Source organism: Vulpes lagopus, chromosome 1 (assembly GCF_018345385.1).
Source record: "Vulpes lagopus strain Blue_001 chromosome 1, ASM1834538v1, whole genome shotgun sequence".
NCBI lineage: Eukaryota > Metazoa > Chordata > Mammalia > Carnivora > Canidae > Vulpes > Vulpes lagopus.
In genome coordinates, this window is record NC_054824.1 from 116,470,103 (window position 1) to 116,494,271 (window position 24,169).

Consider the following 24,169-nt stretch of genomic DNA (forward strand, 5'->3'; position numbering starts at 1 on the left):
ATCTGAGGGAGTGGGCACCATAGAAGTCTGCAGAATTTGGCACACGCCCCGATCTTTCAGTTCCGGGGCTGGAGATTAGGGCTTGGCCTTTTTTCCCCTTTCACCCTCAAAAGAGGCATAGAAAACCTACAGGGAACAAAAATCGCACACAGAAAACCAGCTTACACTGAGCCAGGCCCCCTGGCAAGGGACAGTGCAACTTCACCCAGGCACAGATACCTGAGAATCAATGCAGCAGGCCCCTGCCCCCAGAAGACTAGCTGGAAGAACAGGGGAACAGCAAGTTTACTGACCGAAAAGAACTGTAAAACTCCAGGACTAGAAGAAAATAGTATATATAACTTGTTTTTTTCTCTCATGATTTGTTTATCCTTCAGGTTAAAATTTTCTAATATTTTTTCCTTTTTTCCACCTCAACTAGTTTCTTATTTTATCAACTCTTCATTTTTAAGTTTTTTCTTTTTTAAATTTCATATTTTACAATTACATGTTATAGATATATTCCCCATTTTTGGCTTCCTTTCACTGTATTCAATTTTTTTGTATATATATATATACATATATATATATGATTTTTTTATTATTTTGGAATTTAATATCTTCTAACACAGAAACCAAAACACACTCAGAACCAAATGGATCACCCTGTTTTGTCCACTCTGTGAGATTTTATTCTCTCTCCCTCCCATTCCTCCTCCTCCTCCTCCTCCTCCTCTCTCTCTCTCTCTCTCTCTCTCTCTGGTTTCTCTTTTTTCATTTGTTTTTCATTTTCTTCATCTTTTTTCTTTTATTTTCTGATTTCTGACCTTTTTAGAATTGTCTAGTGTGTATTTTGCTTGGGTCATTATTGGTATTTTTTACTCTACTCACTCTTACAGCCATTCTGCACTGGACAAGATGACTAGAAGGAGGAATTCACCACAAACAAAAGAATCATAGGTATTGCTCTCTGCCACAGATCCAATGGATATGTATTTAAGTAACATGCCAGAGATGGAGTTCAGGATTACAATTACTAGTTGGGCTTGAAAAAAGCATAAAAGACTCTAGAGAATCTCTTACTGCAGAAATAAGATCTTATCAGGCCAAAATTAAAAATATTCTGAGTTGTAGCCTAAATGGGATGTTCTAACAGCTAGGGTAAGTGAGGCAAAAGAGAGTAAGTACAAAGAAGACAAGTTGATGGAAAGGAAGGAAGAAGAGGAAAAGAGAGAGACGAAAAAAAAAAAACAAACTAAGAGCCCACAAAGAGAAGCTCTGAGAAATAAGTGGTAGTTAAAAAAAAAATAACATCTGTATTATTGGAATTCCTGAGGGTGCAGAGAAAGAGGACCAGAAAGTATATCTGAGCAAATCACATCTGAGAACTTCCCTAATGTGAGGAATGAAACAGGCATTCATATCCAAGAGATAAAAAAAAGAAAGAAAATATCTAACATACAGTAGGAGAAATATTAGATTAACAGCAGACCTCTCCACAGAGACCTACAAGGCCAGAAAGGGCTGGCATGATATATTCAGGGTACTAAATGAGAAAAACATGCAGCCAAGAACAAGAATACTTTATCCAGCAAGGCTGTCATTCAGAATGGAAGGAGAGATAAAGAGCTTCTAGGATAGGCAGGAAAATGTGAAATATGTGACCACCAATCCAGCACTGCAAGAAATATAAAGGGGGATCCTGTAAGCAAAGAGGGAGCCCAAAGAAATGGAGACAATCTGCAGAAACAAGGACTGTACAGGTAATACAATGGCACTAATTTTGTATCTTTACGAACTCACTCTGAATGTGAAGGGACTAACTGCTCCAATCAAAAGACACAGGGTATCAGACTGGATAAAAAGCAAGACCCATCCATATGTTGGTCTACAAGAGACTCCTTTTAGACCTAAAGACACCCTTAGACTGAAAATGAGGGGGTCGTGAACCATTTACCATGCAAATGGACCTCAAAAGAGAGTTGGGGTAGCAATCTTCATATCAGATAAATTAGATTTTATACCAAAGACTGTAGTAAGAGATGGAGAGGGACACTATGTCAGATTTAAAAGGTCTATGCAACAAGAAGCCCTAAAAATTATGAAAATTTATGTCCCTAATGTGGGAGCAGCAATTATATCAACCAATTAATAACCAAAGTAAAGAGATAATAATACATTAATAGTAATATATTACTCCACTCCCAGCAAGGGACAGATCATCTAAGCAGAAGATCAACAAAGAAACAAAAACTTTGAGTGACACACTGGACAAGAATGGACTTCACAGATATATACAAAACATGCCATCCTAAGGCAACAGAATATACATTCTTCTCAACTGCACATGGAACATTCTCCAGAATAGACCACATACTGGGCCACAAATCAGGTCTCAGCTGATACCAAAAGATTGGGATTGTCTCCTGCATATTTTCAGATCACAATGCTTTGAAATTAGAACTCAATCACAAGAAGAAATTTGGAAAGAACCCAAATACTTGAGTTCTTTAGTAGGATGCTAAAAAATGAATGGGTCAACCTATAAATTAGAGAAGAATTAACAAGATTCATGCAAACTAATAAAAATGAAAGCACAACTGTTTAAAACATTTGGGATACAGCAAAGGTGGTCCTAAGAGGGAAGTATATTTCAATACAATCTTCTAGCAAAAGTAAGAAAATCTCAAATACACAAGTTAACCTTTCACGTAAAGTAGCTGGAAAAAGAAAAGAAAATAAAGCCTAAACCCAGCAGGAGAAGAAAATAATATTAGAGCAGAACTCAATGAAATAGAGACCAGAAGAACAGAACAGATCAACTAAAATAGGAGGTAGTTCTTTGAAAGAATTAATGAGATAGATAAATCCCTAGCCAGAAAAGAGAAACGACTCAAATTAATAAAAATCATGAATGAAACAGGAGAGACTACAACCAACACCAAGGAAATACAGGAGATTTTAAGATCTTATTATGAGCAACAATAAGCCAACAAATTAGGCAATCTGGAAGAAATGGATGCATTCTTGGAAACTTATAAATTACCAAAACTGAAACAGGAAGAAATAGAAAACCTGAACAGACCCATAACCAGCAAGGAAATTGAAGCAGTCATCAAAAACCTCCCAAGAAACAAGAGTACAGGGCCAAATGGCTTCCTAGGGGAATCCTACCAAACATTTAAAGAAGAAATAATACCTATTCTACTTTCAAAAGATACAAATGGAAAGAACACTTCCAAACTCTATAAGGCCAGCATTACCTTGATCCCAAAACCAAAGATCCCATCAAAAAGGAGAATTACAGACCCTGATGAATACGGATGTCAAAATACTCCCTAAGATACTAACCAATAAAATCCAACAGTACATTAAAAGGATCATTCACCACAACCAAGTGGGATTTGTTCCTGGGATGCAAGGGTGGTTCAACATTCATAAATCAATCAACATGATAGATCACATTAATAAAAGAAAAGACAAGAACCATATGATTTTCTCAATTGATGCAGAAAAAGCATTTGACAAAATACAGCATCCTGATTAAAACTCTTCACAGTGTAGGATAGAGACAACATATCTCAATATAATAAAAGCCAAACACAAAAATCCCACAGCAAATATCATTTTCAATGGGGAAAAACCAAGAGCTTTTCCCATAAGGTCAGGAATATGAAAGAGATGCCCACTCCCACTATTGTTGTACAACATAGGACTAGAAGTCCTAGCCTCAGCAATCAGACAACAAAAAGACATAAAAAGCATTCAAATTGGCAAAGAAGTAAAACTCTCACTCTTCACAGATGACATGATACTCTATATGGAGAACCCAAAAGATTCAACCTCAAAATTGCTAGAACTCATACAGCAATTCAGCAGTGTGGCAGGTTACAAAAATCAATGCACAGAAATCAGCTGCATTTCTATGCACTAACAATGAGATCGAAGAAAGAGAAATTAAGGAATCAATCCCATTTAAAATTGCACCAAAAACCCTAAGATACCTAGGAGTAAAGCTAACCAAAGAGGTAAAGGATCTGTACTCTAAAAACTACAGAACACTTATGAAAGAAATTGAGGAAGACCCAAAGAGATGGAAAAACACTCCATGTTCATGGATTAGAAGAATAAATTTTGTGAAAATGTATATGCTACCCAGAGCAATTTACATATTCAGTGCAATCCCTGTCAAAATACCACCACTTTTGGGACGCCTGGATGGCTCAGCAGTTGAGGTCTGCCTTTGGCTCAGGGCATGGTCCCGGATTCTTGGGACCAAGTCCCATATTGGGCTCCTTGCAGAGAGCTTGCTTCTCCTCCCTCTGCATGTGTCTCTGCCTCTCTTTCTGTGTCTCTCATGAATAAATAAATAAAATCTTAAAAAAAAATACCACCACTTTTTTCCCACAGAGTTGGAACAAATAATCCTAAAATTCGTATGGAACTAGAAAAGATCTCAAATAGCCAAAGGAATGTTTAAAAAGAACACTAAAGCTGGGAGCATCACAATTCCAGACTTCAAGCTGTATTACAAAGCTGTGATCATCAAGACAGTATGGTACTGGCACAAAAACAGACACATAGATCAATGGGACAAAACTGAGAACCCAGAAATGGACCCTCATCTCTAGGGTCAACTAATCTTTGACAAAGCAGGAAAGAATATCCAATGGAAAAAAGACAGTCTCTTCCACAAATGGCGTTGGGAAGATTAGACAGCCACATCCAGAAGAATGAAAATAGACCATTCTCTTACACCATACTCAAAGTTAAATTCAAAATAGATGAAAAGACCTAAATGTGAGATGGGAATCCATCAAAATCCTAGAGGAGAACACAGGCAACAACCTCTTTGACCTCAGCTGCAGCAACTTCTTGCAAGACACATCTCTAAAGGCAAGGGAAACAAAAGCAAAAATGAACTATTGGGACCTCAACAAAATAAAAAGCTTCTATATAACAAAGGAACACTCGACAAAACTAAAACACAACCTACATAAAGGGAGAGGATATTTGCAAGTGACATATCAGATAAAGTGCTAGAACCCAAGATCTATAAAGAAATTATCAAACTCAACACTGAAAAAAACGATCCAATCAAGAGATGGGCAGAAGATATGAACAGATATTTGTCCAAAGAAGACCAAAACATGACCAACAGGCACATGAAAAAATGCTCCACATCACTTGTCATCAGGGAAATACAAATCAAAACCACAATGTGATACTACCTCACACCAGTGAGAATGGCTAAAATTAACAAAACAGGAAGCAACAAATGTTGGCGAGGATGTGAAGGGGGAACCCTCTTGCACTGTTGGTGGGAATGCAAGCTGGTACAGCCACACTGGAAAACAGTATGGAGGTTCCTCTTAGGGTTAAAAATAGGGCTACCCTATGACCCAGCAATTGCATTACTGGGTATTTACCCCAAAGATAGAGATGTAGTGAAATGATGGGACACCTGCACCCCAGTGTTCATAGCAGCCATGTCCACAATAGCCAAACTGTGAAAGGAGCCGAGATGTCCTTTGATAGATGAATGGATAAGGAAGATGTGATAGATATATATGCAATGGAATATTACTCAGCCATCAGAAAGGACTGAATATCTACCATTTACATGGATATGGATGGAACTGAAGGGTATTATGCTGAGTGAATTAAGTCAATTGGAGAAGGACAATATCATGGTGTCACTCATATGTAGAATATAAGAAATAGTGAAAAGGACCATAAGAGAAGGAGGAGAAACTGAATGGGGAAAAATTAGGAAGACAAACCATGAGAGACTCTTAACTCAGAGAAACAAACTGAGGGTTGCTGAAGTGGAAGTGGGGGGGGGATAAGGTAACTGGGTGATGAGCATTAAGGAGGGTATGTGATGAGATGAGCACTGAGTGTTATATGTTGACAAACTGAATTTAAATGTAAAAATTACCCAAAAAAGGAAATATTATGTAGATTGCATTATTGTGCTGTTTAATTTAAGTTAAACAATTAAATATGTGGTTTAAGTAGTAGTTCTTGCTTCCCAATAAGCAGGTGCCTAATCTGGCCCACCACCCAAAGCCTTCACTGAAACTGGCTTCAATTTTTATAAATAAAATATATAAGCAAGTGTAATATTTTCAAAGCCACAAAATTAATCTTTGAAATACTTCCTATATTTTTATAATTTAACTATCTCAAAATGAAGTTCTGTCTTTGGCCATTGTAACTTCCCAGGAACACCAAACCATTCTTTGTAAAAGAACTTATGTTAAAAAAGAGTAACAGCATCTGGGTGGCTCAGTCAGTTAAGTAGCTGACTCTTGATTTTGGCTCAGGTCATGATCTCAGGGTCATGATATCAAGCCCCACCCAGGGCTCCGCACTCAGTGTGGGGTCTGTTTGAGATTCTCTCCCTTGGCCCCTTCCGTCCATGCTGTCTCTCAAATAAATAAATAAATAAATATTTTTAAAAAAGAGTAAACAGACTCCAAATGGAATCTTTTTTGTTAAGCCCCATGTCAGCAAGCCAAGACTCAATATCTAACCTAACTGCAGTTTAAGTCTCTCCTAGGAATGTAACCTTTAACCAGTTAATCTGGAATTACATGGTCAGCACTAGTGAGGTAACCCACCGATAGACCCCTGCTGTCCCCCATACAAACGCAACTTTGTCTGAAACAATACATTCTTTGCTAGAAACTTCCCTTACCCGCCACCACCATTTTCTGCTTATAAAAGCTGTTCATTTTGAACACTTCTTTGGAGCTCCTTTCTCTCTACTAAATGCGATGCTCCCTAATTCATGAATTATTGAATAACACTAGTACAATCTTTAAAATTTACTCAGTTGAATTTTGATTTACAATTATATAACATGAACTCTTACAGAACGAAAGCTATACTATGTATCAGAGATAGTCAATGTACACTTATATCTTGACAAAAAAATTTTAAAGGTTACACTGAGATTGCCAGTTCAAGAAGCTTTTTTTTTTTAAGATTTTATTTATTGATTGATGAGAGACAGAGAGAGAGAGAGAGAGAGAGAGATTGAGGCAGAGACATAGGCAGAGGGAGAAGCAGGCTCCCTGCAAGGAGCCCGATGTGGGATGTAATCCCGGATCCCAGGATCACGCCCTGAGCCAAAGGCAGATGCTCAACCACTGAGCCACTCAGGCATCCCACAAGAAGCTAAGTCATGTCATTACTTTGACTGACTGAACTAGAATCCAACACATCTCACTCAAATCCTCATTTTAGCTGCAAGGCACCACATTTTCATTCGGTATTAACAATTATTTTCAAGACTGTATGTGTGTCACAATTTTCATTTTATTTTACTTAAAAGATTTTATTTATTCATTCTTAAGAGACCCAAAAAGAGAGGCAGAGACATAGGCAGGGGGAGAAGCAGGCTCCTCATGCTATATACGGGGACTTGATCCCAGGACCCCCAAATCACGACCTGAGCCAAAGGTAGACACTCATCTACTGAGCCACCCAGGTGCCCCACAATTTTCATTTAAAAACACAAACAAAAGATAATTGTTCAAACTTATGGTTTCCATGACTAAAAATTGAAAACTGAACTCAGTACATATGATACCTAACAATGAGAATAAGGATAGGCTAAAATCACAGGCCTTTCCCAAAATAAAGCCTACTGTAAACTATGGACTTCGGGTGATTATCACGTCCCAATGTAGGTTCACTGACTGTAACAAATGTACCACTCTGGTGGGGGATGGTGAGAATTGGGAGAGGCTGTTGTCTGCTGAGAAAGTAGGAATGGGGGAAATCTACGCACCTTCCCTTCAACTTTGCTGTGAACATTACACTGTTCTTAAAAAAATTAGTCTTGATAGAAAAATTAACAATGCACATGCTCTCCTTCAACCATGCATTTAGCAAACATCCTTTGGATGCATACCAGCCACCACCCTATGGCTTTCCTTGCATCTCCAGGATCCTATACTGAGCAATCATATGAGACCATATGGAGAACAACATCAAATTCTATTATCCATGATAACTGTTCCAGTCCCAACTTAGCCAAAGACTAGTTGTGTTAGAAAAGACCTGAAAACTTCTCTGATCTTCAAGAGTTACCTCAAATATAAATTGGCATTTATAAGTACACAGCAATGCAAGTCTACCTCAAGAATCAAGGGAAGTCTCAAGTATACAACCTACTTTACACCTAAAGGAGCTAGAAAAAGAATAGCAAAGCGAGCAGAAGAAGGGAAATATCAGAACAGAAATAAATGATATAGAAAAAAAACAGAAAACCAAGAACAAATAGATCAATGAAATGAATGAGGAGCTGGTTCTTTGAAAGAATAAAATTGATAAATCCTTACCTAGACTTATCAAAAAGAAAGGATTCAAATAAATAAAATCACAAATGAAAGAAGAGAGGCCACAACCAACACCACAGAAATACAAACAATTGTAAGAGAATATTATGGAAAATTATATACCAACAAAGTTGGCATCTGGAAGAAATGGGTGCATTCCTAGACACATATAAACTACCAAAACTGAAACAGGAAAAAATAGAAAACCCGAACAAACCTATAAACTGCAAAGACATTGAATCAGTAATCAAAAATCCCCCCCCCCCCCCAAAAAAAAATCTCCCAACAAACCCAAGTCCAGGGCCAGATGGCTTCCCAGGGGAATTCTTCCACACAAGAAGAGTTAATATCTACTCTTCTCAAACTGTTCCAAAAATAGAAATGGAAGGAAAACTTTCAAACTCATTCTATGAGGCTAACATTACCTTGATTCCAAAACCAAACAAAGACCCCACTAAAAGGAGAATTACAGGTCAATATCCTTGACGAACATGGATGCAAAAATTCTCAATGAGATACTAGCAAATTGAATCCAATAGTACATTAAAAAAATATTCACCACAATCAAGTGGGATTTATTCCTGGGCTGCAAAGGTGGTTCAGTATTTGCAAATCAATCAATAATCAATGTGATACACCACATTAATAAAATAAATGATAAAAATCATATGATCCTCTCAATAGAGGCAGAAGAAGCCTTTGACAAAGGCCATTCTTGAAAAAAACCCTCAACAAAGTAGGGATAGAAGGGACATACCTCAACATCTTAAGACCATATATAAAAGACCCACAACTAATCTCATCCTCAATGGGGAAAAACTGAGAGCTTTTCCTCCAAGGTCAGGAACACAGAGATATCCACTCTCACCACTGTTATTCAACATAGTACTGGAAGTCCTACCCACAGCAATCAGACCACAACAACAACAAAAAATAAATAAAAGGCATCCAAATGGGCAAGGAAGAAGGCAAACTTTTACTATTCGCAGATGAATGATATTGTGTTGAAAACCAGAAAGACTCCACCAAAAAATTGCTAGAATTGATACATGAATTGAGCACATTTGCAGGATAATCTACAGAAATGTTTTGCATTTCTTTTTTTTTTTAAGATTTATTTATTTTAGAGAGAGAGGGAATGCACGCATAAGTCAGTGAAGGAGAAAGGGAAAGAATTTTCAAGCATAATCCCCACTGATCATAAAGCCCAGTATAGGGCTCCATCTCATGACCCATGAGATCCTGCTCTTAGCCAAAACCAAGAATCAGATGCTTAACTGACTGAGCTACTCAGGCACCCCATGTCTTGCAATTCTATACACTAGTATTGAAGCAGCAGAAAGAGAACTCAAAGAATCAATCCCATTTACAATTGCAACAAAAACCATTAGATACCTAGGAATAAACTTAACCAAAGGTGTAAAAGATCTGTACTCTACAAACTATAGGATACTTGTGAAAGAAATTGATGATAACACAAAGAAATAAAAAAACATTCCATGTTCATGGACTGGAGGAATATTATTAAAATGTGTATACTACCCAAAGCAATCTACACATCAAAATACCACCAGTATTTTTCACAGAGCTAGAACAAGCAATCCTAAAATTTGTATAGAACAAAAGACCCTAAATAGTCAAAACAACTTAAAAAGAAAAGCAAAGCTGGAGCAGCATCACACTTTGGGACTTAAAGCTATATTACAAAGCTGTAGGGAGTATGGTACTAGCACAAAAACAGACACACAGATCAATGGAACTGAATAGAAAACTCAGAAATGGATTCATAACTCTATGGTCAACTAATCTTCAACAAAGATTCCATATCCAATGGAAAAAAAAGTCTCTTCAACAGATGGCGTTGGGAAAACTGGACAGCAACATACAAAAGAAAGAAACTGGACCACTTTATTACACCACACACAAAAATAAACTCCAAATGGATTAAAGACCTAAATATGAGACACGAAATCCCAGAAGAGAACATCAACAGTAACCTCTTTGACATCAGCCATAGCACCTTTTTCTAGATATGTCTCCTGAGGAGAGAGAAACAAAAGCAAAAATAAACTATTGGGACTGCATCAAATAAAAAACTTCTATGAAGTGAAGGAAATAATCAGCAAAACTAGAGGGCAACCTACTGAATGAGAGAATATTTGCAAATGACAAAGGGTTAGTATCCAAAATCTATAAATAACTTATCAAACTCAACACCCAACGAACAAATAATCCAGTTAAGAAATAGCCTGAATTCCCTGAAGACATGAATAGACATTTTTCCAAAGAGGACATCCAGATGGCCAACAGACACATGAAAAGATGCTCAACACTATTCATGTTCAGGGAAATACAAATCAAAACTACAAGGAGATACCACCTCATACCTGTCAGAATGGCTAAAATTAACAGCACAGGAAACAACACATGTCGGGAAGGATGCAGAGAAAGGGGGAAACTCTTGCACTGCTGATAGGAATGCAAACTGGGGCAGCCACTCTGGAAAACAGTAAAAAGTTAAAAATAGAACTACCCTATGACCCAGCAATTGCACTACTAGGTATTTACCCAGAGGATACAAAAATAGTGATGTGAAGGTGCACCTGCACCCCAATATTTATAGCAACATTATCAACAATAGCCAAACTATAGAAATAGCCCAAACATCCATTGACTGATGAATGGATAAAGAAGATGTGGTATATATACAATGGAATATCACTCACCATCAAAAAGAATGAAATCTTACTATTTGCAATGACATGGATAGAGTTAGACTGTATTATGCTAAGTGAAATAAATCAAAGAGAAATAAATATTATATAACTTCACTCATGTTGAATTTAAGAAACAAAACAGATGAACATAGGGGAAGGGGAAAAGAGACAGGGAAGCAAACCATAAAAGACTCTTAACTATAAAGAACAAACTCAGGATTGGTGGAGGGAGGTGGGGGGGATGGGCTAGATGGGTGACGGGCATTAAGGAAGGCACTTGTGATGAGCACTGGGTGTTGTACATAAGTGATGAATCACTGAATTCTACTCCTTAAACCAGTATTACACTATATGTTAGCTAACTAGAAAAACTTAAATAAATTGGCATTTATACTATTTGAGCCCCTTTTACCTCTCATATTATTAGAAGAATAAAAGTTGACAATAGCTGTGAAAACTGTGAAACTATAAAGCTCTATATAAATGATATACATACACTCCATGTATTGTGCTCACGTGGGCATATATAAATTTACCATACAACAAAAATTTGCAATAAGACTAAAGATACAGGTTCCTCCCACAATAATGGTCTCAACTGCTCATGTGAAGAATTATAGTTGTCTTCTGACCAAAGGTGAAGAATAATGAGGTGACTGTCCAGTGGATAAAGGCATTCCTGCCACAACCTTCAAATGACAGTCCTTGAACTAACTGGCCTTCCTTCACAACATGTGGTCCTTTTTATCAACACCCTTCACGACACACTACACAGATCACCCAGTGACAGCTCTTCATGTATCCTCAACCTGTGCAGTGCTACTGTGCAATAAGCATAGAGGAGAGGCCACCTAGCCATCGACTGGGCTGCTGCTTCTCATCCTCTGCATGGCCAGGTTGGCTACCCCCACCACACCCACCACAGGTTCTGTGTGGACTGAAGCCAGTCTCCCCACAAGGCCCCTCTCACCAACCCTCACTTCCACCTGGCTCTCCCCTTCTCAAATCTATTTTGCACACATAGCCTGATCAGCATTTGATCTGATCAAGTAAAGTTCTGATGGCGTCCCAAATCAAGTCTTCCATGACTCCCCTTTGCCTAAATGATAAAGTCCAACCTCCCCACATTGGTTGTTATGGGTTGAATTGTGCCACCCCATAAAGATATGTTGGAGTCCTCACTCCCACACAGTACCTTAGAATGTGACCAGATTTAAAGACAGAGTCTTTACAGAGGTAATCAAGTTAAAACAAGGCCATTAGGATGGGCCCTAATCCAATGGGACACAAACACAGAGGGAAAGGATGGGACAGATCCTGAAAGGAAGGTGGCCATCTACATGCCAGGGAGAGCAGGCTGGAGCAGAGTCTTCCCTCAGCCCTGGGAAGAGCCAGCCCTGCAGACACGGGTTTACACTTCCTCACAGATGCCCCTTCATTTCCCACCACTAGGCCCTAGCCATGTTTTCTCGTTTTATGCTGGTGTCCTCTGAAATCTGCATATATTCAACTGGAACCATTCTTCAAAGCCCTGTTAAGATTTCACCACCTGCAAACAGGTTCTCAGACTCCCCTCGGACATTAGTAACTTCTACCTCTGAACATCCTCAACTACTTGTACTTCTGTACAGCAATTCTCATTTCAACCTTTCATTTTGTAATTATTTCTATGTCTCATTCACTGACTGGATGTGAACTTCTGGAGGGCAAGAGAGAGATCAGGTTCCTTGCTTTGTCCCTGTGGGGTCTAGTCCTGGGCCAGCCATAGGCCTTCCACAAAAATATATGTTTAATGAAACTGAGTAACCAAGAGTCTCTAAATAAGACTTAACACTGCTAAGCTTTCTGCCAATTTGAAATAGCTTAAGCTAATTATGTAGCCTCAATTCAATATTTTCCAGTGCTATAAATGTGAAATGTGTTTTTTTTTAATTTATTTATTAGAGAGAGAGAGAGAGAGGGTACACAAGGGGGTAGGGGCAGAGGGAGAAGACGACTTCCCACAGAGCAGGGAGCCAGATGTAGGGCTCTATCCCAGGACCCCAGGACTATGACCTGAGCTGAAAGCAGATGCCACCCAGGTGCCCCTGAAATGTGTTCTTCTTACCCCATCCACTATGGTTTTATCTAGTGCCCCATTTATCTGAGTATCTAATATACCATCTAATTTGTCTTCAGAAAAATCAGAGAAGTAACCTTACTATCAATACAAATGATTTTCTACAGCATTTTGCCACAAGTTCTCAGCTATAAGGCAACTATGTACAGATGGTGGTATGCACATACAAAGGAATACAACAATACAAAGTCATCAAGTATTGATATATATACAGTATGAAATGGATGTACTTCCAAATAATTATGCTGGATAAAAAAAGGCTAACAAAGTACATACTATATGACTATATTATCAAACTCTAGAAAATGCAAACTTATCTCTGGTGATAGAAAACAGATCAACAGGTACCTGGGGAATAGATGGGGAGAAACCAGAGGAAAGGATTGCAAAGGGGTGTGGGGAAAGTTTTGGGGGTGATGGATATATTCAATATCTTGATTGTGATGTTGGTTTCATGCGTGCATAAAAATGTCAAAGCATTTAATTATACAACTTTAAATATATTTGGTTTATTTATATAGATCATATATATATATATAACACATTTCTGCATCAGGGTCTTTAAAATCTCTTCAGGACTATGAAATTATGTATCAGTTAGTCTTGTCTTGACAATGCAATAACAGAACTCAATCAAGTAGAAACCAAAACCACATCATTCTTTTTCAGATTTTTCACAATGAGGATTTAACTAAAGTTTTGCATTTCTTTAAACATATCAGATTATTCCTTGCACAACCATTTACCTTATCTGTTGGGAATTTATGCCTAATATTTATTTTTGTACTTTTAAAGGTATGGATCATTTACTACGGAAGATGGCTGAAACAGAATTTTTTCTAATTGCCTTCAAATTGCCATTTTATAAAAACAAAGTTGCCATTTTATGCAAAATAACACACAAAACATCAAAGACACAAATTAGCATTTCTGCCTTTCCTCTTGCACCATCAGTGAGCAAGGAATCTGTGTTGTATCTTGCTATTTTTGCAATAATGCAAGAGAATGACTCCCAAACATTGTGAGTTGCCAGAAGATGATGCAGCGTGTTGGGATGGGAAAAGGGTGCCTCGTTTATCATGACCAAGCCAGAGCTGACCTGGCACTGTCCTCCTGGAAAGCTGCTGCCCCCGCTGAAAGCTGAAGAATCTCCAGCACACGCCCCCTGACGCATGAACCAGGCCTGAACACTGTCAGGACAGCAGGCCAGACTGGAGATTCTGGAATGTTCAAAATATTCAGAAAGGCTCAACTCGGCCTCCCTGCCCAAGGCCTCATTCCATCAACACGGGAGAGCTCCTCGCGTTGACACCAACACAAGCCAGAGAGACACTTTTAATGGTGAATACAATCTCCTGCAAACGGCTGGATTGTGAAACTCACCCCACCCTGGGTTCTGTCGCAATCACAGCCACAGCTTTGGGGCTCTACTTTCAGAGAGGAAGACAACTAAAAGAGACTCTTAACCAGAGGAAACAAATTGAGGGTTGTTGGAGGGGGGGAAGTGGGGAGATGGTGTAACTTGGGTGATGGACATTAAGAAGGCCATGTGATGTGATAAGCACTGGGTGTTATATGCAACTGATGGATTACTGATCTCTACATCTGAAACTAATTATATAGTCTATATTGGCTAATTGAATTTAAATGGTAAAAATCAAGATATGTGGAGAACCTTAGCAGAAAAACAAGTGGCGTTTGCACCAATGTAGTTCAGAAAAAAAAAAATGTAGGTCCTAATCCAATGATCCTCCAACAGCACCCCTGCTGAGCAGCTATAACAACTTAAAGAAAGATGGAAATCTCTAGAACCTTGTTTTACAATAGACTGTGAGCAAATCTCTGTAAAAGATAAGAATAAAGCCCATTCAGCAGACCCCACACAATTAAAAATGTGAATGAAGATGGGGAATGTTAGGAAAAAGTTGAAGGGTCTCAAAGCAAACTCCCTTCCATCAAAATGGCCAGTTTGTGAACGCTTCACCTAAACCATTGGTCTCTTAAGCAAATGCCTAGTAAAATACACCACCCTGAAAGGCTGACACTGCAGAAAATGATTTTTAGGCGTATTCCCTAATCTAATATTTCTTAGTGGAAAGTTGTGGCGGGGGTGGGAGGGAAAGCAAAAGAACAGCTGGGTCCTAACACACCCAGAAAAGTTTGCTTCTACAGCATTTTTAAACCAGGGATTTGGCTAGTTTGAACCCTCCCTCCTTTTGTCCAGCACACATCACCACTTTAAAACAGGAAGAAAAGAGGAAAACTTACTGGTTTCATTTTAATCATTTCATTATTCTCCTCCAATGTGAACTGCCATCACATTAACAGCTACTATGCTCCTCTCTCAAGCTGTCCAGGAAAATTGTTCTTCGTGAGAAGTGAGGCTCGCATCATTTTATCAAGTGGTTCTTTGTTATCTTTAAGTCCAGAAAACAGCTTTTATCAAGGACAGAAGCAATAGTAAAAAAAGAAAAAAAGGAAAAAAAAGCAGTGTTTGTTTGGACCAGCAATAAATCAGAACATTTGGGTGACAGTCTGTAAGGTGTCTCAACGCTGGCACAGTCTGTCAGCTTTAGGTTTTTAAAAAAACAGCATGTAAAACACTGGGTAACTGTTCTGTGCAGTACCTGCTGTATGACGCACGTTCAGTAAACAGTGCTAACAGCCCGCTATTAGCAACTGGAGGAAGAGGACTTTTTCCTCAAGGCCAAGGCTTAGAGCAGCGCTGTGGCTGGTGAAAGGTGGCCGGAGGATGGGCAGAGCTTTCCTCCGCCCTGGCAACCTGGAACAGGGTGCTGGTTCTCCACCCAGCGAGCCTCAGTGCCCCCCACAGCTGCAACATCTCCTTTAAATGGGCCGTGATCACTCACCTGCACTCCCCAGAGAAGCCACTGCTGGCTCTGCTTCCAAAGCAATCTCTCAGTTAACTGCATGTTTGGAAGTTGATTTTATTCATTTCATTTACTTATTACCTCGGTTTACTGAGTTTCTTTCAGTTTTCAGTCTTCAGTCTTTCTCTAAATGTCCAGAAGCATTAACTTCAAATTCAGAGCCTTCAAAGATAAGGCCACCTGAGAAGCAACAGCACTCCACACGAGGAGAATAAAGGGTGTCACGAGACATGTGTATCCTATAGGAGTATGATAGAGCTCAGTGTATCCTACAGGAGTATGATAGCACACTTTTAAAAGTTCTGTCAGCTATAGTACCTCACCAGTAACGCAGAGATGAGAAAAAATGTGCCTCAGAGAGGCTGAGGGACTTACCTGAAGTCACACAGCTCGGTAATGGTTAAAGCTCAGGCCCAAAGCCAAGGTTTCTATTTCTGCTTCCAGAACACACTGGCCATACGAGCTAGCCTCGAGGGACCACCTCAGGGGACGCTTGCTCCATTTGCCTCCCCTTTCCTGACTACCTCAGAATTTTAGTTCATTTACCAAGTGCCAACGGAGTAGATCTCTGGAGAAAGACCAAATAAAAGGACCAAAATGGGGTTTAACGAGAAGCAATTGTTTTTCTTAAGACTGCAAGCTCTATTTAAATCCCATTAATTTTTCTCCAAGATAAGAAAGGTGGAAAATATAGCCATAACCATAGACTTCTAAGACCACCATCTCTGCCCTAACTAATCTGGCTGAGTTTGTGATGAGAAAAACATCATGACTGTGGAAGGGCTCTACGAACCCAGCATCTGATCAACCAGAAACCTAAGAAGAGGAAAAGAACAAAAGTACAAAGAAGCATGAAAGGAAGGAAGATCAGAAGATTCTAGGGCAGCCCCGGAAGAGCTGATAAGGAAGGCCAACCTAAGGAGGGAGGAGCATGCATGCGGCTCTCCGGCTCTCCGGGTCTGGGTACCGCCTCTCAAGACTTGCTTCTCCGCCTCTCCAGATGCGAGCTCAGGCTCCCTCAGTTGATTCAAATTACCCTCAAAACCAAGGAGCAAAGCTTTTAACAGCCAGTTGATTGCATGATGTTTAAAAGCTGAAGGAAAAAGAATTCCCCCAAAGCTATACACACAAGAGGCACGTTTTCCAGTTGAATAGAATTCTGTTCCTGGAGATGTAGAAACTGTAGAATTTACTCCAGAAGATGTAAGTCCTCATTATTTTAACAGCCTTCAGTGTTCTTTGTTTAAAGAAGAGAAAAAAAAGAAAAAAAAGCTTTTCCTGGCTGAGATTGCTTTCTAAGAGACAACTCTTCTTCCAACTGAATGACCATCTGCTCCCCCTTGGAATCTGAGAATTAGAGGAGTTCTGAAACTCAGCACGTAGAACTCACACCTGCTACAAATTCACAAATTCTTCTTCTGTGCTATCACAGCAGTACAGGCTCCCCTAGTTGGTCCCACCCAGTTCCTCTCCCAACCCATGAGATTCTTTTAAAAAGCTCATAGGAAAAATTCCATCCAGATGCAACACACCCAAGAAGGGGGCAAGAGTGGGGTTGGGTAGATGCTGATAAAGCCAAGTCAGTTTGTGGGCTCAGAGCGTAGGAAACCCCACCCTGAGCTGGGAGCAAAGCAAATATAGGGAAATAATCCTGCCTTACATCTGGGAGTCTCCGGATGTCTTCACCTACTAGGCAGCTGCTCTGCATACAGGACGCCCCCAAATGCCTCAAATACTAACAGCAGTCAGCGGGACTGATGCAAGCAGAGTGGGAGGTTATGGACTCTCTGGCATTTTTGCCACAAACCATGAATGATGCATGAAAGGAAACAATGCCTAGTCCAAGAAGGAGAAGATGGTGCTGTCTCCTACCAGCAGTCCACCCAAACACCACCAACCTGCATAGAGGGGGATCTAGGAAATCTTAGACCATCACCCCACCCTTCCATCTCACCAGAGGTGCCAATGTCCCAGCATGCACTGTGGCAGGCACCACACTCATGCACCCTCGGATGTGGGTCCAGACACCAAGGGACTGTGAGGTGTGGAGGGGGAAGAACCTAAGGTTTGGAAATATGACTGGATTTGGATCCAGGACCAGCTACTTCCTAACTAAATGACCTTCTGTAGAATGGGGATAATGCCCCTATGGAGTTGCTCTAAAGATATAAGGTGATGGGCAACCCGGATGGCTTAGCGGTTTAACGCCGCCTTCAGCCCAGGGCCTGATCCTGGAGTCCCGGGATCGAGTCCCAAGTCGGGCTCCCTGCATGGAGGCTGCTTCTCCCTCTGCCTGTGTCTCTGCCTCTCTCTCTCTCTCTCTGTGTCTCTCATGAATAAATAAATAAGATCTTTTAAAAAAAAAAAAAAGATATAAGGTGATGAAGGGGCTCCTCACATTACAATAATGTGCTCCAGGGAGGTACTCTCTCATCCAACTCAAGCCCTGGATACTATTAAAATAAGACATAAATGCTGCTGAGGATGTGGAGAAAGGGACCCCTTGTATGCTGTGGGTGGGAATGTAAATCCATGCAGCCACTATGGAAAATAGCATAGAGTTTCCTCAACAAGTCAAAAACACAAGTACCAAATGACCCCGCAATTTCACTTCTTGGTATATGTGCAAAGGCAACAAAAATTCTATGTTAAACAGATCTCTGCACATCGTGCTCACAGAAACATTATCTACAGTAGACATGGGAACCACCTAGGCATCCACTGACTGATGAATGGATAAAGAAGTTGTCGTGTATACACACAACGGACTACTATTCTGCCATTAAAAAAAAGAAAATCCGGGATCCCTGGGTGGTGCAGCGGTTTGGCGCCTGCCTTTGGCCCGGGGCGCGATCCTGGAGACCCGGGATCGAATCCCACGTCGGGCTCCCAGTGCATGGAGCCTGCTTCTCCCTCTGCCTGTGTCTCTGCCTCTCTCTCTCTCTCTCTGTGACTATCATAAATAAATAAAAAAAATTTTAAAAAATTAAAAAAAAAAAAAGAAAAGAAAATCCTACCATGTGACATGGATAGACCTTGAGGGCATTATACTAAGTCAAGGAAGTCAGAGAAAGACAAATTCTGTATATTCTCACATATACATGGAATCTAAAAAAAAAAACACAAACTCACAGAAAGATTTGTGGTTACCAGAGGTAAAGGTGGAGTGGGAGGGAAATGGATGAAGGTGGTCAAGGTACAAACTTCTGGTTGTAACATAAAGTCCTGGGGATGTAACATACAACATAATGAGTGTAGTTAACACTGTATGGTATATTTGAAATCTGTTAAGAGAGTAGATCCTAAGCATCTCATCACAAGGAAAAAAACTTCATTTTTTGTTTGTTTCTATGAGATGATGGATGTTAACTCACTGTGGCGATCACTTCACAACATATATAAGTCATTATGCTATACATCTTAAATTTATGAAGTGCTATATGTCAATTAAATCTCAATAAAACTGGAGAAAAGTTTAAAAAGAAACTGTATAGCATAGCAGACATTACGAAAAATGATACAGTCCAATGCATCATAGCAAATAACTCACAATAAAGATATTTGAGCACACACGCATACACACACAGTTCTCAATCACTTTTACAGGGAATTGGCTTCCATGAAAGAAGGTGTAATTTTTCTTAATAGTTGAGTATGGTGCAATCCACTGAAAGTACACGTTAAAACGAACAAATGCATTCTCCATTGCTATGGGGCCAAAGGCCAGGAACCCTGGATTTGCGGGCAGCTCAGCCACTTACTGTCATGAGACCATAGATAAGTTAGGGAACATCTAGTTTCTGCTTCCTCATTGGCAAAATGGGGACCACAGTATTCATCTTGAAGGGTTGTTACAAGAATTAAATAACCTCGTGTATGGAATAAAAAGCCCTAACATAGCACCTGACACACAGAAGTTTCTTTACAGTTTCAGGAAAGTAATGACTCAATGCCCATATAACACAAACCCTGTCCACTCCTAGTTTCACATAACAGTGCCCAAATTTGCAGTGTGGAACCGAAGGCTCTTCATGTAGGCAAATGGGGCGAGGTCTAAACCTTCTGGAAATGCACATGTACTAGGTCTCTACAGCCCACAGAGGCTCAGTACCCAATAACATGACCAGGCATAGATGTTGTCCATTTATTTCTATGGAGTTCCCCATAAAAGCTCGTTTCCTAGCTGATTTCCCCCTATGTCTAAGCGTATATTCAGTGGATTATACTCTTTGGATTCTCCACTTCTGTCCTAGAGCATGCAACATTTTCCAAGTGATTCTTCATCTGCTTGTCTACCATCAACTCCCTTTTTCCAGCAAAGCCTTTGAAACATATTTGATGCCTGTGTTAACTGAGTTTCTTCTCAACTTACTCCCCTAATCTCATACAAGTTGCAATGCCTGCCCACATTGACCTGAAACTGTCCTTTCTGCAGAAGTAAATTCTTCCAGCTAGCTAAAGCCACTGGCCTCACTGGACTCCTCAGCTTCCAGACCTCTCCAGACCCTGAGGTCCCTAAGATGAAGTTTCCTCCTCCAAAGTCGGCTTTGCTCTCTCCCTTCCTGGCTCCTCTTCCTCCTCTCCCTCCACCATCCCTAGAAACTCTGCCCAGCCCAACTCTCTCAGGCCTTGCTGGCACACACCTGCTCCCAGGCACTCCCAGGCACTCAGCTGGCACCAGCTGCCAAACTGCATTCTAGCTCCAACATCTCAGCCAACCGCCACTCCAGCCCTGCACTTCTACCACTTGGAAAGTGGATGAGTTTCCAAAGGACTCTCGCTTCCAAGTGTCTCAGGTTCAAAGATCCAATAATGAAGACCTCACCTTACAATGACCCATGAATTGAGAAAAGTTTCTAGGGTTTCTGGATTCATCAGAAACACAACTGGGAAATTCCATGGTAAACAGCCATTCATTCTCTTTAAGTGTAAAGAGGCTTTGATTTCCATCACCCACCAATCATCAAAATTTAGGAAACACTTACTGGCTGAAAAATAAGGTAAGCCATTCCTCTTCACTGAATTAACTATTTCAACATTTTCAGCTTGATTAGCTAAAAGCCTGTTCTTATTTTTAGAATTTCACACCTACAATGCAGTATCTAAAATGTAAAAACACACTTGAACTCTTTAGGTGACTACTATTGAAGAAAAACACCCAGGTCACTTGTTTTGGTTTTATTTAACAAAACAATAAAAACATCTGTCGTTTCTTATAGCAATTTTTGTTGTCCTTCCCACAGGGTGGCAAAAATATGCTCCAACTGCCTTTCATTAACCTGCTGATCTGGAGGTGATTTGCTCCCCAATGACGACAAAGAATCTATTTCACTGAGTTTTGGTCAAATACAACAATTAAATCATCACTTAATTTTGCAAGCACTAAAATAATTACAGAAAATTTAAAGGAAAAAAAATATTTTATTTTTCTTATGATTTTATTTACTTGAGAGAGAAAGCATGTGTGAGAGAGAGAGAGAGAGAAAGAGAGAGAATGAGCAGGGGAGGAGCAGAGGGAGAAGCAGATTTCCTGCTGAGCAGGGAGCCCAGTGTGGGGCTCCATCCCAGGTCCCCAGGATCATGACCTGAGCCAAAGGCAGATGCTTAACAAACTGAGCCACCCAGGCGCCTGAAAAAACATTTTTTAAATGAAAAGCATTACCTCTCCAAGTGAGAAAATTCATGTATCCGAGTTGCCACAAGTAAGTATTAAGGTTATAGCAAACCACAAAATGTAGTTAAGTAAAACAAGTGAAATGTTTCTGAATAATAATTCTAAGTTTAAATAAATCCATTCAAATTGTGTTGAATACTTAGTTTGTGTCTCTACCACAATGTAAAAATCTTACTTGGTTCTCATTTCACTGACTGCTGGCCAAATGACCAAGCAGAGATAGACATTATGACAGTACTGCAGTCCTCTGACAAACCCAATTCGGTTGTCAGGGATTCCATTTCTGCCTGTTTCTCTGTATATTTAAAAGTGAGGGTCTCTTCTAGGTTGTTGTTGTTGTTGGCCTAACAGGAATTATCTCTTCCCTGTTTGCAGTCCCCATAACAGCCCATGTAGAAAGATCCAGAGACCATGTCCACCCCACAAGCCTGAAGGCTCATGTACTGCCTTCTGGAAAAAAGTTTCCTGGAGTACAGTTTCAGTCTGTCCCTTTGCTTTGCCAAAGACAGATCCAACTACTGGCTATTCTTTGCTGTACTGACAACTGTGCCCTAAAACAAACAACTCATTCTTAGGGGAAAACAATTAATTTCAACCATCCCATGTGTTCCCAACAGCCATTGATTCACATCGCTCATCCTCTGATAACCGACTTACACAAAAACACAAAGGCCTGCCAGAAGACAATTGGATGTGCGTGAGGTATTTAAGGGAATTTGTATTCTACGGCATTGCTTCCTCTGCTTTTTTTTTTTTTAAGATAGTGAAATCTTTATAAGCAAAAAAGATGATTACTTTTCATCAAAAAGATGACCATTTTCTCCTGACCATTTTCTCCTAGCTGAATCCCCAAATCAAACATGAAAAAAAAAAAAAAGAAGAAGAAGAAGAAAAAAGGCGGGGGGGGGGGGGTGTCTCACTTTTAAGCAAGTTATTGCCGGGACTTCAGTTTAGAGAGCCACAACAGTGGAAGAGGTGCGTTTTATGGGGACATTTGGACGAAACTCGCCTGTGTTAAGACACGGGCTAGAACAAACCTCTCGACTAACCCTACACTTCAACGTTCCTAGCGGTATACATTTTGGAATCTTCTCTGTGCCCCAGAACACACAATGTGGATCTAATTAGGTCCAGCTGCCTTATGTTAGTAATAAAATTGAAAGAAAAAAAAAGAGGTGGGGGTGGGGGCTCTGCTCACCCCTCCTCTGCCCCGGTGACCCCCCAAGCTCGCTCAGGGCCGCGCCCGCTCTGGAAGAGCCCCAGGCTCCGACCCACGCACCGCCGGGCCCTGGGGCGCCCCCGCCCGCCCCTCGGCCCCTGCACTTACACCAGCGCGGACGGACAGGGCATCTGGTTCCAGGCACAGTTGTACTGAGCCTGAATAAAGCTCTCACTTCCCTCCAGCACCGAGCAGCTCACGTTCTTGTTCACGATGTAGGCGCACCAGTTCCTGGGGTGAAGCAGAGCGAGGGTGAACCCCGAGAACAATGAGGCTGGGGGGGCGGGGGCGGGGGCGGGGGCGAGCCGCGGGCCCCGCGGGGGTCAGGCAGCGCAGGCTCGGCCGAGGCGGGAGCCGCACCACGCAGCCACCCCCGGGGTGCGCGGCTGCGCCTCTGGGCACCGTGCGCCTGGAGCCGACGAAGACGCAGAGGAGAGGCGCCTGCGGTCCCGGGGGCGTCAGCAATTCCCGGAGTCTGCTTCGGGCCGCCCTGCTCTGCGGGACACTCCCGGCGCCCCGCGGCTCCAGGGGCGGGCGGCACCACCCGGGACGCCCTCGCGGGCCGCGGAGCGCACCCCCCCCCGGGAGGAGCTGCCGTCGGGGCAGCCCGCGGGGTCCCCGCTGCAGCTCGTCGCCCTCGGCCGGGCAGTCGCGGCGGCCGCGCTGCGGGTCGGGGAGGGGTCGGCGGGGGCCCAGGGCTCGGGGCGGCCGCGAGGAGAGGGGCCGCGCGCGCACTTACTTGTTCCTGGCGCCCGGCCTCGCGGGCTGCGGGGGCTGCGCGGGCTGCGGGGGCTGCGCGGGCTGCGGGGGCTGCGGGCCGGCGAGGCACAGCCCTGCGCCGCCCAGGGCCAGCAGCGCCAGCGCCAGCGCCCAGCGCCGGGGCGCGCGGGGCCGGGGCCGGAGCCGTGTCCGCGGCCACATCGCGCGCGCCGGGCGCCCCGCCGGCCGGATCCCGAGCGCGGAGGCCGCGGGCGCACGGGGCGCGGCGGGGAAGGCGGGGGACGCTCGGCCGCGTCGAGGTGCCGCCGCCCGGCTTCCCGCTCCCGCTCCCGCTCCCGCTCGTCCTCTCCCGCCCGTGCGCCCGCGCCTCTCCGGGCCCCTCGGTGACGCACGGGTCCCCCCGGGTGCCGCCCTCTTTATTTCACTTCCCTCTCCGAAACGTGACTCTTCCTCCACCGCGGCTGCCCGTCTCCGGTGTCCTGGGCCTCTCGGCAGGGGG

The 24,169-nt window shown here is 41.9% G+C and overlaps 1 protein-coding gene across 2 annotated transcripts in view; it reads right to left on the minus strand.

Annotated features, from left to right (window-relative positions):
• The window catches only part of SMCHD1 (structural maintenance of chromosomes flexible hinge domain containing 1), a 214,730-nt gene that overhangs the window by 35,094 nt on the left and 155,467 nt on the right, over nt 1–24,169 (minus strand). For both annotated transcript variants that reach the window (XM_041746908.1, XM_041746916.1), the window contains 2 exons: nt 23,690–24,169; nt 23,059–23,181 (listed from right to left, as the gene is read on the minus strand). In XM_041746908.1, the coding sequence (XP_041602842.1) occupies nt 23,059–23,181; nt 23,690–24,169 (603 nt within the window). The remainder of the gene's footprint in view (nt 1–23,058; nt 23,182–23,689) is intronic.